At 38.8% G+C, this 14658-nt stretch overlaps 1 protein-coding gene and 1 long non-coding RNA gene across 2 annotated transcripts in view; both read left to right on the forward strand.

The window, feature by feature from the left end:
• The window catches only part of LOC108166881 (uncharacterized), an 8523-nt gene extending 7777 nt beyond the window's left edge, over positions 1-746 (forward strand). The window contains exon 3 of the long non-coding RNA XR_001777284.1: positions 711-746. This is a non-coding gene — a long non-coding RNA (uncharacterized LOC108166881). The remainder of the gene's footprint in view (positions 1-710) is intronic.
• A 115-nt stretch (positions 747-861) lies between these two features.
• On the forward strand, positions 862-14419 carry uspl1 (ubiquitin specific peptidase like 1). The gene is made up of 8 exons (XM_017308614.1): positions 862-3627; positions 3986-4108; positions 5371-6226; positions 7323-7433; positions 8438-8567; positions 10501-10626; positions 11336-11496; positions 12512-14419. Exons 1-8 carry the CDS (start codon positions 3565-3567, stop codon positions 13957-13959), a joined length of 3018 nt encoding a protein of 1005 aa, XP_017164103.1. The 5' UTR covers positions 862-3564; the 3' UTR covers positions 13960-14419.
• The last annotated feature ends 239 nt before the right edge of the window (positions 14420-14658 follow it).

The raw sequence follows: 14658 nt of genomic DNA on the forward strand, positions 1-14658 counted from the left end.
TCACTGTCATTTGTAAAGCCAGAAACAGAGTGTATATGGAGAGATTTTATCTGTTTATAACAAAGTTGAAAAGCATTTGAGTAGTTTCTTCCATTGACTTAAATGGTTCTGATTAACAGCTGTATTAAAACTTAGCTAAATACAGAAAATGTTTTCAAAGACTGACCTAGATTCTGTTTTGATTGTTGAGAAATAAATATATATAGTTATTGCATTATAAAAAATATATAAAAAAATTATTATTGAATATTCACTGTCATTTGTAAAGCCAGAAACAGAGTGTATATGGAGAGATTTTATCTGTTTATAACAAAGTTGAAAAGCATTTGAGTAGTTTCTTCCATTCAGTTCACTGGTTCTGATCTACATTAACAAGATTTGATAGTGGAACAAAATCTGTTTTACTTTCAAAGTTAGCAAACATGTAAAAAAAAAAATCATTTCTATTTTTGTAAAGGATTGTATATTTTTTTTTTTGTAAAATTCTAGTTTACTTTTCTATTTTACATTCAGAAATGTAAACAACATATAGCATGCTCTTAGAAAACGGGAAGTCAAGTAATCAGTTTACAGTAGCAATGATATGTAGCGTGATTAGACGTGGTGGAGCTTTTTAATTCAGCCAAACCGGTTGGGGCTGGTTTGATATGCTGTGCAGTGTCAAGTTATGAACAATAAGTTGAGCTCTTGCAGTTGCGCCGATCCACCAGGTGGAGTCCAGCTGACGCCGTCATTCAACGAAGGGGGAAGACAAAGGCGGACGCACAACACCGGCGGCGGGCGGAAGGAGAACGTTTCTGTTACGAGTTTGTCAGGAGATGCACATGGAGTCTCTGTACCGGTGGGCATAAAAAGTTAAACGCTGCGTGAATGGATTTATTTATTAAACATCACCGAATTAAACCCAATTCAACGCGGGTTCTGGTATGTATTGCTTTGAATGATTAAAGAGAAAAACGTGCACGCGGCTAACCTAACAAAGCTAGTTGGTTAGCATCGTGTTATCCGTCAAAACTGCATGGTCCAAGGTATATTTTTGTTTCTAGAATTCATTACTTTATGCTGTAGAGTACAATTTAACTTTACAGCATTAAGAGTCAAAACAAGCGTAAAAAGTCATGTAATTTTGTAGCGTACCAGTGTCTCTCGTGTGCTGTTATATAGTTGAAGACATGGACTAAGGACACTTTACAAAGTGTAGTGGCCCGGATTTTCCACTCTTCATCCTACAAACGAGTAACACTTAAGGTAGTGTGCGTTGTAAGGAATTATTAATTCAAAAAGTCGCCTTGTTCTCATTTCCAGCTGCTACATTAATTCAAACTACTTTTCTTGTCGTCCGAACACCGAGTTAAACAAATAGAGTAGTTGTTCCAGGTATAAAGAAAGTGATGTTGATGTGCTCACACTAAATGATTCTGAAAATGGAAGCTGCTTAGTTTTTGTCGTATTCTATAGTTTATAACTTGACGATATTGCCTTTCCAGTAGAGTCATGGCATAGGCCGCTTATAGATGCTGTGTCTGAATTCAGAACAGTCTTATGGTCGCAGAAGGTCCTCCATGGTACACTCAGGTACACTTTGTACACGATGTGTTTTAAAATAACCAACACATTTACGTCGGTGTGCATGCGATGTTATTTAACACTTTAAAAGTAATATTCAGTACCTTGACAAGTTTAACGTTATTTGACTGTTTGATGTGATTTTAATTGATAAAAGCAGAATTTTCTAAAACGTTCCTAAGTAATGGTGATGCCTTTATATTTTAATTGACATTTTATACTACTGTGGTCAGCAGGAAACTGGATTTGTAGTGTTTTTGATGAACCACCAGTGGACACAAATTGTATGTGTGCTCATTTACTCAGATTTTTTTTATGTTTTTACCTTTTTACAAACTTTGGACTCAATATTATGGCAGAACTCGATTAGAATAAAATCAGCAGATCAGGTAACATTTTCTGTGTAGACTGTGGAGCCTGGTGAGTTACAATTAAGAAGATGCAAAGGTACAAAAAACAACAACAAGACAGGCTTCCCTAAAAATGGAGGAAAAATTAGTAAAAATGTTATTCAATGCAAGAAAGTTGACGTTAAGCCAGCATGAGCATTCTGGTCAGAATTAGCCTTTTAATAAAACCAATATAAAACAAATTATTAAAACAACATGGACATTGTCATGTATGTTATTTATAAAGTGTTAAATAACCTGTATCCTGCGTCTCAAGCACTAAGGACTGGAAAAAGAAACCACCACCCTCCTGCAACTCTGCAAGTCTAGAAAATGGAATGATGGATGAATAAATAATACCTGTTATTTGATTACACTTTATTGTCATTGTACTAAACAAAACTATTAGTGCCACTGTATGTAAGGTGTGTAACAAACACATTATACGTCCTAAACAATGCACACACTCAATAAGAAATGATGGATAACTTGCAGCACAACCTCTCTAAAATATTTGTAGAAAAGCCATCTACAAATAATGGCACAAATATTTGAGAATGGATAGAACATTTAAGAACCAAGGTTACAGTTAATTATAGAAAAATAGTCTTACCATTTTGGAGTTTTTCAATGGAGATACTAATGTACTTGTTAATTTGATTGCATCATGCAGATAAATGTGTAGAGGTTCATAATTTGTTAAACATGTCTCGGCACAAAACATCGGCCCAACACCAGTATGAAGGTATATCGAGATTTTTATAAAACATGTTTGTGTTTTTTGCTCATACTGTTGCTGAGGTTTAAAACTGTTTCAATCAGATGCCATAGTGATCCGAGTTTTTACTGTGTAGCTAGAGATTAAAGTAATACATCGGTGCTTCTTTCTTATCTTTAGGTGCATATTCCTTATCTGCTTCGGGTTGGTTACTTTAAAGCATCGATTCACAACAAATGTCATCTCTAGTTTTGTTTTACAGAAACGGTCACATTCATTCATTTTATTCAAGGAAAGCCAGCCATCTGCATTAAGTAACAGATTTTGCAGTGATCATGTTTCCTGAACAAACGTGGTGATAGTGGCTAGTTGACAGCATTGTGTTGTTAACTTTGCAGCAATCCCTTTTGCTAAACAAGCAGCTATTGCCCAGACTCAGGCGTTTGGAGGAGACAGATTAGATGCACACACACAAAATGTAGAGGCACCGACTCTGGAGTACTAAATGAAAAAGTTAATACCAAGTGTAGCTTCTTCAGTGGCTTCATGTAGGAGAGAAATACAGCTAAACACAGACACTATGATGCAGCTGCAAAAAGATTATGTGCAATAATGAAAAACGGACCCAGACTCAGCAATAGCTGCTTCAGTTCCTTTATGTACGAGATGAGGTCAAAAAGACAGGACCAACTATTCAAATAATAGAAAAAGCATCTTTTACATTTCATCTTTCTAACCTAACCTTCTTTCCCATGCATTTTTCTAAGTTTTTAACCTGTGCTTTGTGCTCATTTGTATCCTCCCCCTCAGCTCCTCTGACCATGAGCCGGGCCGCGGTGTTCTGAGCGGCAACGGGCAGCCGTGGAACCAAGGACCGACAGCTGTTTGCCGATGTCTGGTGAAAGCATTGGTTTGGAGGCTTTGGCCTCACCGCAGGCGGGGTATTTGGGAAAAGTCAGTGGAACTCAGTTTCCTCTCATTGTTGTCACTTGCGCAAAGCTGAATTGTATTTGAGAGAGTCACTGTGACTGGACAGTACCAATCCAAATTAATAGAAGAAACAAAGAATGAAAAAATGAAATCAAGCATACCTGGAAATCTGATAGTAAAAGGCGAAAGTATTGTTTGTTTGAAATATGTGGCTGATGTCTCACTTTCTCTTTTCTTTGTTTTCTGTTCTCTTTTCTTTGTTATCTATTAAAACTTTCAAAGTGTAAACCGAAAAATAAAACCATTTCCCACCTTTCAATCTACTTAACCTGACATCTTGACTTACTTGTGAGATTGTGAATGTTTAATTTTTGTTTTGTAGATTCAGGAAAGAGCTGCTTCACTGGGGGACTGTCCTTGGTGTAACACCAAAGGGTTGACCTTTGCCCTACGCTCCTATCGGATCAATCTCCAGGAATCCATAACCCTCTGCACAAACCCACAGGTAAATCTCAATACTGTTTACACACAAACACATCTACAAAGACATTTATGTTGGCATTCTGGTAAACATGGATAAGAAGCCATAAAATACAAATGACATTGAAAAATCCATACTTTTGTAGAAAAAAAAATGTTAGGAAATAGTTTTAACAAAATTTAATCTTTAACCAATCATCTTACATAATGTTTTATTTGGTAATTCATTTACTTTATATCGAGAGTTTCTAGGAACTTCCTATTAGTAAAACCTGACTATATTTCCCGGAGGTTCAGATGTGTTGTGACACAGAGACCTACTTTATTTCTGCCACCAGTCACAAGACTGGATAAGGACCCATATTTATCTCGCCACCACGCTCAATGAACGAGGATAGTAATTGAGCCAAAAATAACTCCAAAGCTCACTGCTGGAGTTGTAGCGAAGAGTAAAAGAGGGCATGAAAATTGAAAATCAAACCAAGAACAAGTTGATCCTGCATGAAATTCCAAATATGCTGCATTTATTTGGAAAAGTGAACAGTCAGCTATGCTATTTTATAGCTGGCTCTGCCTCAGCAAGTAAACAGAGCAAACTCAAACTCAGCTCATGCTCCAAAAATGTAAACGGAATAGAGATGTTTTTTTTTCAAACCTATATATGGACCTACATATGTTTTTGCTAAAGTTGAAGAGTTGTGCTTGGTTTGTAGAAAAAAAAGAATGTTTATGAGGAATATGAACATATTTAAATGATTAGATTTAGATAGAAGACTTTGCTCAACTTTGGTTGCTAAGGTATCTCTAGTGCTCATGTTACCACCTGTCAGCTTATGTTGTGTTTTATCTTTTCTATTTAGGGAGCTTTGCATTGCCAAAGATTATGATTTTTTATTTTTTTTGGCTGGTGGAATTAAACTTTTGATTAGCTGATGAACAGCCGGTATGAGTCTAAATGCTTTTTATTATTTGCATAATCTGTTTTATCTATTGCTCCTGTTTCTTTCTTTTTTTTCATTTTAAAGCTCATATTATAACCAGAACAACATCTGAATACTTGTCATTTCTTTGCTAGTCTCACAGTTCTGGTCAGGTGCGTATGATGGGACAGGAGCATCAATATTTCCAAATTAGGATTTTTTTTCCTTGGTGTGAGATTATTTTACTGCAATAGCACATTAATTTTCAGATTTTTCTGATCTTTACAATAAATTCTATCCAATCTGTGTAGTACATATGTTTGTTTTCCTGACTGTGGTTAATAAATGTGTATGTATTCCCATATAGTGTCTTTTTCCGCTGGTTACTCAGCCCCTGGAAGATGTTGTGGCTAGCCTGGATCCTGTGGACCCTACGGTTGGGAACAAAAGGAAAAACGCCTTGGCTGTGGAAGATGTGATTGAATCTCCGCTCAAACGGCAGCGACTAAGCGAACATGGCGATCTCCGACCACAGAGTGTTTCTTACGTGGCTGTCAGTTCTCTAGAGAATTGCTCTTTAAACTCTGTGACAAATGGGCACAGCAGAAACCCAAACACTGGAAGTGAAATGGGGAATGGATACCACAAAGAAAGTCCAGATGTCAAGACAGCGGACTGGGACAATGGAGACGTTCAGGACGGGGATGATCCTGCTCCCTCTGCATGCTCCAGTTCTGTTGAATCGTCTTCAGACGTTTTGTTGGCTGATAATGGAGCCGGGCCCCCTTCTCTCTCTCCTCACCTTGTCTACCCAGATGCAGCAAAGCAGAGCAATGTTCCAGCATTGAACACATGCAGCAGATCCACTACCAGTCAGGCCATTTATCCAGATAATATCAAAACCTCATCGCCTCTATGCAATGTGCCGATGGAATCGAAGGAATCCCTCGAGGCGGACGTCTCCCCGTGTCGAGACCGTAACGGTTTTCGTTCAGAGAGTCGGGATTCGTTGGACAAATTTGTCTCTGTTCCAAAACAGCTTCTGTGGAGAAACAGCAACAACCTGTGCTGGCTGGACTCTCTGCTGGCTGTGTTGGTGAACTGTAAGAGCTTGAGAAAACTTCGACCTGAACATCAGCCTCAGCGCTCGTCTGTGTGGCAACTGCTGAGAAAACATGAAGACATCTGTGCTGCAGTCCAGGAATATCAGCAAACTGACAAAGGTAATTTTATTTAATGCATAAACGGCATGGAAGTGTGAGAATTACATATATGTTATGTTTTTAATGATTTTGACATAGATGCTAAAACTCTCACCATGTCCTGACAAATAATCTGTGAAAAAATCTACCCTTTGCCTCTTTGTGGTCCGACTGCCATCTACAGAAAAAACATAGCAGGTTGCTTCTGATTGGCCAGGAACAACCAATCAGAGCCAGGAGGGTCACAGTGCTGTCAGTCACATGTTGTGTGTTTTTCATTATAGTTGAGCTTTATTTTTTTATGACTTTGTCTGATTTAGTTAGATTTAATTGGTTCTTAGTGTATTTGCTGGTTTTTATTATTAAAGTATTGTAGTTTAGTTTTTCTTCGTCATGGTAGTAGTTTTAGCCTTTTTATGCTTAGAATTCATAGTATTGTGGTTATCGATTGAGTACTTGATACTCTACAGAAGATACCATTTCAAAAAATTTATTCAATTATTGTTAAACAACTAAATGGCTCTGGTGTTTTCTCCCAACGCTTGCTGTCGCCATTTTCTGCCAGGAGGATTACTGCTTGTGTGGGGGGGACAAAGAAATAGACTTATAAACACAAAATTGAAGTATTACATTTATAATTTCACTATGTTTTAGTTTTAAAAACGCATGATGGAGTACTAGTTAGTCAAAGTTTTTCCCTATCAATTATCACTTTTCTCAGATTCCATTACTTAATTAATTTTATTTAACAATAACCATTGAAACCACATGGCGGAGGCAAAGGAGCTTGAGTTTTTAATTTTTTTTCCAAGATCATCTGTCTCATGTTATGCTGTCAGGATATAGTGAAAGTTTTAACAAGTATGTAAAAAATGCATTTGTATATAAAAGTTACAAACTGTGGCCTTAGTAGTATTTCGCTTGTTGAGTAATTTAAAGATTGTTTTAAATATTACTGCTTTGGTTAGACCTTCATTTAAAGAACAGAAACAGAAAAGTGATGGTTCATTTTATTGCATCTTCTCTGGGAGGTGTTCCAGTTGTTCAGAGTGTGTTATTAAAACCATAATGCAGGGTCTGACTGTGTTTGTTTTGACTGATTTTTGGTTCTGGTTAGATGGTGTTCCCCGGGTGCCGAGTCATGTGCTGCAAAACGCCCATGTTGACTTGCAGAGTCTCAGAATGTCTGTTTTCAAGCTACTGCAACCCAAACTGCAATGCAAACTGGGTAAGGGCATGTTGGTTTTCTCCGTCTGTATTGTGTTATTGTTTTTGCTAAAGCTTTAATTTTCTGCCCGATGTTGCTTCAGTATTTCCACATAATCTTCTTCCTTCATGAATATATGAAGCGCACCAGTTACACCTACATCGGAACAGTCCCACAGCATGATGCTGCCATATATTTGCTTTACGATTGAGATAGTGTTTCCAGACGTGCAAGAGGGACGAGGGTCATTATGGCCAAACAGTTTGACTTTAGTTCAATCAGACCACAGAGCATGTCTCTAGAAATCAAGGTCTTTGTCCCTGTGTGCATTTTCTTTTGAATTACAGGCTTTTTTTCTTGCTGATTGGCCTTTCAGCCCAAGTCAGTCTGTCTTACCAGCTTCAGCCAACTTCTACAATGTCATTCGCTTTTGTTCTGGGGTCAGTCTGCACATTTCAGACCGAAACCTGCTCATCTCTGGGTCACAGAACTCTTCTTCTCCCTGAGTGGTGTGATTGGAAACCCCCATCATGTCTATACTTGCATATAATAGAACAGATAAATGCAACGCCTTTAAGAATCTGGACATTGTTCTCAAGAATGAACCAGACTTAAGCAGCTATTATGATCCACATTTTAAGATGTTGTAACAGCTTAAGCCAGATGCTTTTTTTCTACTTCCGTCAGTCTTCTTCGACGGTTAAAATCGGTCATCATAAATCATTGTACCAATGTAAAAGGCTGAATTTGAGCTTTTAAAGCAGCTATTATGAAACATGACACATCTTGCCCCATTTATGAGGGTGGCAGCATTTTTTTTTTCTTGAATACTCAAGGTAAAGGAAAAGAAAAACATGCTGATGCAGACAGGAGAGGTTCACTCTTTGTATTTGGCTTTAAGATATTGAGGGTGTTGACATTTGTTTGTTTAAAAGCATTCAGAAATGGTGTGCAGCTACAGTTTGCATCAGATCTCAGACATGCAATCTTCCTCTGAGCTGTGTGTGTGCGCGTTTGTGTTTCAGGTCAGAGGGAAACTCCTGTTTTTGCCATGCCTCTTCTGCTCAAGTTGGACTCCTGGGTGGAGCGTCTCTTCCAAGCAACTTTTTTCTGGGAGTTTAAGTGCAGCGCATGCAAAGTTGTCACAAAAGAAAGGTGGGTGATGGTTTGTTATGTGCAATAAATCAAACGGAAGCCTAAAAGGAAAGAAAAGGAAAGCGTAAAACTCTAAGATCCAATTAATTTTTTTAATCTAAAACCATATTAAGTTAGAATTTTAATTTATCCTTCCAAAGTATTAATGTTTTGTGTAATTTTGAGAACTTAGAGTAATTTCCCTCACAGTTCATATTGTAAGTTATATGTTATAACTAGTGATGGGTAAATGAGGCGTCATGTATCGTTTTGACACATGGCAAAACTGTTTCGATACTGTGTCACTCAATACTGACACCTGCTGGACATTAAAAATTACTACAGGCATCATAGTGATTTGATGACCAAGTCTATACAATAACATTTAAGTCTTTGTATTTTATTGAATATTATATATTGTATTATGTCATATCTTCAGTTAAATTTAAAATATATTTGATATACAATCAGTAAATAATGTGAACATGTACCATAAAGTGAAAATTTAAGTGAATGTGTTTGGAATGAGGATGCATGGAGTGTTTCATTTTCCACAAATTTTTATAAAAAAAAAAAAAAAGTTTTTACAACATTTTGAAATTTAGTCTGTTACGCTTTTTTGACAAACCTTCTCCTGCTGTAGAAAAAAATTAAGTAAACACTACATTTACAGAGAACCCTTGTTTTTCTTAGGGGTGGCGTTAAAAATAACCCGTGATAGGCGAAATCCGTGAAGTAGTTACCTTTAGTTTTTACAATTATTATACAGCATGAATAAATACTCTACATTGAAACCCAAGAACAAAGCCTGTTTTCAGATCAGCTGATGTGCGTGTGCATCAATCGGGCCTTAATGTGATCCGGAGTCATGTCACTAAAGCATCTTTTCCAACCTGCCCCACGAGATTCACTGCTGTATCTACGGCAGAGCGACGGATCTCGTCAAACGAGCCTCCGGTCCGGTTTTGCTGCCTCTGGCCACAGTTTTTTTTCCAGCTGGCATTCAAAGTTTCAGTTTCCATCTCCTGAATGGTCAATCTGTATTAAATACTGTAACTTTATTGGCACTCAGGTAGAGAAGAAGCTCGGAGACTGTTTTTACCAATCATACGGTCAATCAGGACGCAGAACACTGTGAAAAAAAACTGCACAAAAAAAAAAATCTGCAAAGCAGCAGCGATACCGTGAAAAGTGAACTGCGTTATAGCGAGGGATCACTGTATATAAAATAATTTATAAAATGCAACTGAGTAATCTGTGGAATGGCTGCATATCTGAGTTTATCTGGGTGTATCTGGAACTTCATACTCATGCCTCATAATGCCTCAGCATTGAAAAGGTGGATTTATTTAAATAAGACAGTTTAGTCAAAGATATGCGACAATTAACCTGCAGAACATGATATGAAAGTAAACTAAGAGTCCATTTCAGCTGAATTTGGATTCAGATCAAGTAGAAACTGACAAGAACCGGATGAAACAACAAAAATGAAAACAAATTTATTTTCCAATACAAGATCAAAATGGTCCCACACTACTGCGGAAACCTTTCCTTTGAAGCTGCTCCATAGTTGATGCTGTTCTGTAAAAGATCAAGAATTCGTTTGGCAAATGTATTTGACAGATTGACGGATTCGCTTCCTTATAAACACAGTTTGGCGCGTTAATGTCATTTCGAAACGGTTCCTGTATCGGTCACGTGATTTGCTGAAACCAATACGGACACCGACACGGGTTTTGGTCTGTGGGCTTGACACATGCACCGACGCATCGGTTTTGCCGGACCCATTGCTAGTTATAACAAATGTTGGTACTAAGTTGGATTGTGGCTGATGAATATTAAACATCTTTCTGCTTGAAAGTCTTTCAGTTTAGCATATTAATCTACTGATTTTTGTTTCCGCAGATAAAAGGATTATTCCATTTGTTTGATCTGTTTTTGTTTTCCTCTTCAGGGTTGAAAAAACTCTCCCAACTTTCACAAATATTGTGCCTGATTGGACTCCTCTCAATGCAGCTCATTTAGCTCCTTGTAATGCATGCAGCAAGAAGAACGAGAGGAGGACGATGTTACTGGAGAGGTAAAGCTCCATATTTATCTAGGGCTGAAACGATTAATGTTATTGAAATAACCGTCAACTAATTTTGTAATTGATTAATTGTTAACCAGAGTATACAATCTCAAAAAAATGGCCATGTGCGAAAAATGCATATTCTCAGCAGTACTTAAGCCAAAACTGCACAAAATATAAATGTATGCATTTTGCATTTAAGATTAAAACAGCTCCAGTGACAGTTCAAATTTGCTAAAGGAATGCTGTTTTGCATTATTATAAAATGCTCATCTTCCTATTAACACAATGAATTGATATGCTTATTCATTTGCATGCTTCAATGTATTTCTAATATGGTACAAAACTGCTTTAGTGAAATGAAAAATCTGATTATTTTATCAGATTGTCAGAATCTAATAAAATAAATCGTTAGTTGCAGCCCTGCACTTATCAAATGTGTCTTAAGGGTCAATAGCAGCTGAAGTAAGTTCAACAAAATGCCTGGTTTGATACAATTCAACATAAAGGTCGGAGATGACATCATCACCATCCCCACATCATGATGCTGCCATTATCTGTTTTAACTGTGCTAATGGAGTTTTCAGTGCTGAATACAAATTCATGATATTTTATACACATTTCTAAAAAGAAAAAAACATTCATGGACACCTACCAGGTTTTGTTTTTTAGTAACTTGATTCAGTCTCAAGCTTGTTTTCCTCGTGTGTTTTTGCAGTGTACCTCCGGTGTTTGCACTGCACTTTGTAGAGGGGCTTCCTCACAACAACGTTAGGAACTACGCCTTCAGCTTCCAGAGGAAACGCCACTCGGTGACCGCCGTCATCCAGTACAGCCAACAACGCAACCACTTCATCACCTGGATTTACAATGAGGATGGTAGGAGTTACAGATTAGTGGTTCTCTGGAAATCTGAAGGTTGCGAGTTAGATTGTCAATCTGATAATGTTTTTGTATTTCTACACACAACTAGTTGAACATCTATCGATCAGTCTCTCCTGTTGTTTACCCATTTACCCTTTAATTCATCCCATCATTCATCTATTTGTGAGTCATTGATCCATCTACCAGTTGATTCATGCATTCATTCCCCCCATCTGGCCACTGGTCCTTGTATGAACTGATTTTATTTTTATCTTTAAATGCAGTTCTTTTGCACTCAACAGATTTCTGTTGTGGATGCAAGATTTTAAATGCAGCATCTTAAGAGAGAGGCTGTTCGTGCTGTGCACTTCCTGTCAGCTGGTTGAAAGAAACCTTCTACACATCTTCCTAACTAAAAATATCCTCCAAATTCAACTGTAATTACTTGGTGTTGCAAAAAAAGAAAAAATGAAACCTGATCACTCTTATTACACAAACACTATTTTACAGTGAAGGTTGACATGCTTCGAGTGGACTACTGCAGGCCGACCACCCACCCGACTAATTAAAATGTTATTTGTCGACTTATTATGCTCCCAGATACTCCATAAAGAGCAGAACAAGGAACTGGTATAAAAGCATGCGCAATAACGAAGGCTTAATTTAAACATTTGTTCAGTTTTGTGGTTCTTTTTGCACACTTTTTACTTAAGTCTGTATCAGTTTAACACAATATCAACCACATGGCTTCTGTTAATTCAGGGTTTCTCAATTCTGGTCCTCTGGCCCCTTGCCCTGCATGTTTTAGGTGCTTCTCTTTTGCCACACACCTGGATTGAATCTGTGGTTGGTTAACAGCCTTCTGCAGTACTTGATGGCTGCAGAAGAGGTCATGCAATCATTTGGATCAGCTGTTCTGAAATAGAGACGCATCTAAAACATTCAGAGCGGGGGGCCTGAGGACTGGAATTGAAAAGCACTGCGTGAATTTAACCTGACCCATTTCTCATTGTCATGTTTGTTCCTTCAGGATCATGGCTGGAGTATGATGACTTAAAAAATGCTTGTGAGACCCACCAGCACTTGCAGATCCCCACTCAGGAAATTCATGTTGTCTTTTGGGAGGAGGAAGAGGAGACGCAGCCGTCCTTCTGCTCTCTGTCCAGCGTGTTGCTAGAACCAGCTGAGATTGAAGCGGTTCCCAGTTTGAAAGACTTGAGCACAGAAGAACTATCAACCCAACAAGCAGACGACCCGAGTAGTCCTGTGAGGACTGAAAACGTGGTTTCTTCTTTACCGGACAGCTCCGTCCCTGCAGCAGGGGGCAACTTGTGTCACAACACCAATGCTCAGTCTGCTCTCAGCAGCAGCTCATGTGAGTCAGAGTCGTCGAACAACTTGGTGAGTGATCCCACGTTTGTGCCCAATGCAAAAAAACGACGAAGCAGACCACCTAACCTTAGGAAAACCGTCGGCAGGCGGAAAGGTAAAACAGCAGCTTCCTCCAAAGATCCTCCGCCTGAACCCTCAGAGCTACCCGAACCCTCTGAGGCGCCTGAATCCGTTTGCTCTGCTCAAAGTAACATAGCTGCTGTTACAGAGCAGCCATCGACGGTGTCTTCTATTAACATCTCCCCTCCGCTCTTGACTCAGAAGGATCGCTGGTCTTACATACTAAGCAGACACCCTGTCAATCAAGCTTATAAAAACATTTCACATCCTCCTCCCACACAAAATGCCATAACATCTGAAGTGAAGCCGTCTCATCCCGACCCGGTTAAAAATGGCGTAATATCTGAAGGGAAGCCATCTCATCCCGACCCGGTGAAGAAGCCCCCGATTCCTGCCAGAGTCCCCAGACCTCCGCTAAGTTCAGACGAACGTACGGGTCTCCCACCAAAAGCTGCAGAGATGTATGGTGGCTTTGGTGCAAAGAGCCCCAGCCCCGTCATTCCTCCTCCATCATCTCCAGCTGTCCCGTCCGACCACCCGGCCCCTGCCACATGGACGTCTAGTACGTCTCCTCTGCTCACTGAAATATCTTCATTTAAAAAACCAGGAAGCTCAAAGATTTCTTCAGGTCTGAGTGACACTGAAACCCTCAGATACAAACTCTTGAAGAAGCTTAAAGCTAAGAAAAAGAAGCTGGCCAAGCTGAACCAGCTGCTGGGATCCGGAGGAGGGGCCCACCTCAGACCGGACAGCACCGACCTCAACTCTCCAAGCACCGTGAGCTCCAGCACCTACGACGGCTACGCCTCCTCTGACCTGTTGTCCCCGGCAATGACGGCCAGCAGCCTTTCCCCGGACAGCACTGGCTTCCTGGAGATGTTGGTTAGCGGGCAGGACGGGGCGAACCAGCTGGACTGTGTGGTTAGCGGCGCCGGAGCTCTGACTCCAACCAACTGTCAAACAACTCAGCATGAAGGTCACAACTTCCTGGAGGAGTTTGATTTTTTCTCGCATTTCTTAACCTGAAGACAGAGATTGAGGACGCTGGTGCACTTTAGCTTTTTACTTTTCATTAACACTGAAGGCTGCAAGCACAGTTGACAATAAAAACATGATGTGAGATGGTTTTGTAAGCTGCCTCGCCTGTTTCTTCATTTACAGAGGAGTCCTTCAGTTTGTGTTCGACTACAATTTTACAGCAAATGCACTCGATCATAAATTTTTTTCTGTAAATGTTTTTTTTTTTTTTTAACCTTTTTCAAACATTGCACTTTGTTTTTCTTGAGTACTGTATGCAAAAAGATCATGCAGAAGCCTGGTTAAAGGCAGAAACCTTTTTTTTTTTTTTTTACAAGTTACTTGAAGCTGAGGTTTTTAATGTCATTAAAGTAATTTGAATTAATTGTAATTTGAAGGTTTTATTCATTTGTAAATTATCAACCTTTGGCCAGCTGTTAATGTAATAAAATATTTCTACTGCTTTTGATTTAAGTTGCATTTGCTTTTTAATCAAATCAAATTTTACTTGTTTAGCACATTTCAGCAGCAAGGTGCTTTACATCATTAAACAAAAACAGTCATGAAACATTGAATAAACATTAAATGTCGTGCTGAGTCGAAGTTCTGCCCTTCAAATCGGCAGAAAAAAAAAAAAAGTTTACATATAGTGTTTACAAAAGAGTGCCGTGACGCACTGCCACTTTTGCTTTGGGACCGAATAAGTTG

The sequence above is a fragment of the Poecilia reticulata genome, linkage group LG14 (genome assembly GCF_000633615.1).
Source record: "Poecilia reticulata strain Guanapo linkage group LG14, Guppy_female_1.0+MT, whole genome shotgun sequence".
NCBI classification, from domain to species: Eukaryota; Metazoa; Chordata; class Actinopteri; order Cyprinodontiformes; family Poeciliidae; genus Poecilia; species Poecilia reticulata.

Bases quoted from the DNA above. Each gene is read 5' to 3' on its own strand.
- uspl1 (XM_017308614.1), top strand. From the start codon at position 3,565: ATGTCTGGTGAAAGCATTGGTTTGGAGGCTTTGGCCTCACCGCAGGCG. The intron at 7,434-8,437 runs GTAAGGGCATGT...TTTGTGTTTCAG, and splicing joins CAAACTGCAATGCAAACTGG to GTCAGAGGGAAACTCCTGTT. The intron at 8,568-10,500 runs GTGGGTGATGGT...TTTCCTCTTCAG, and splicing joins AAAGTTGTCACAAAAGAAAG to GGTTGAAAAAACTCTCCCAA.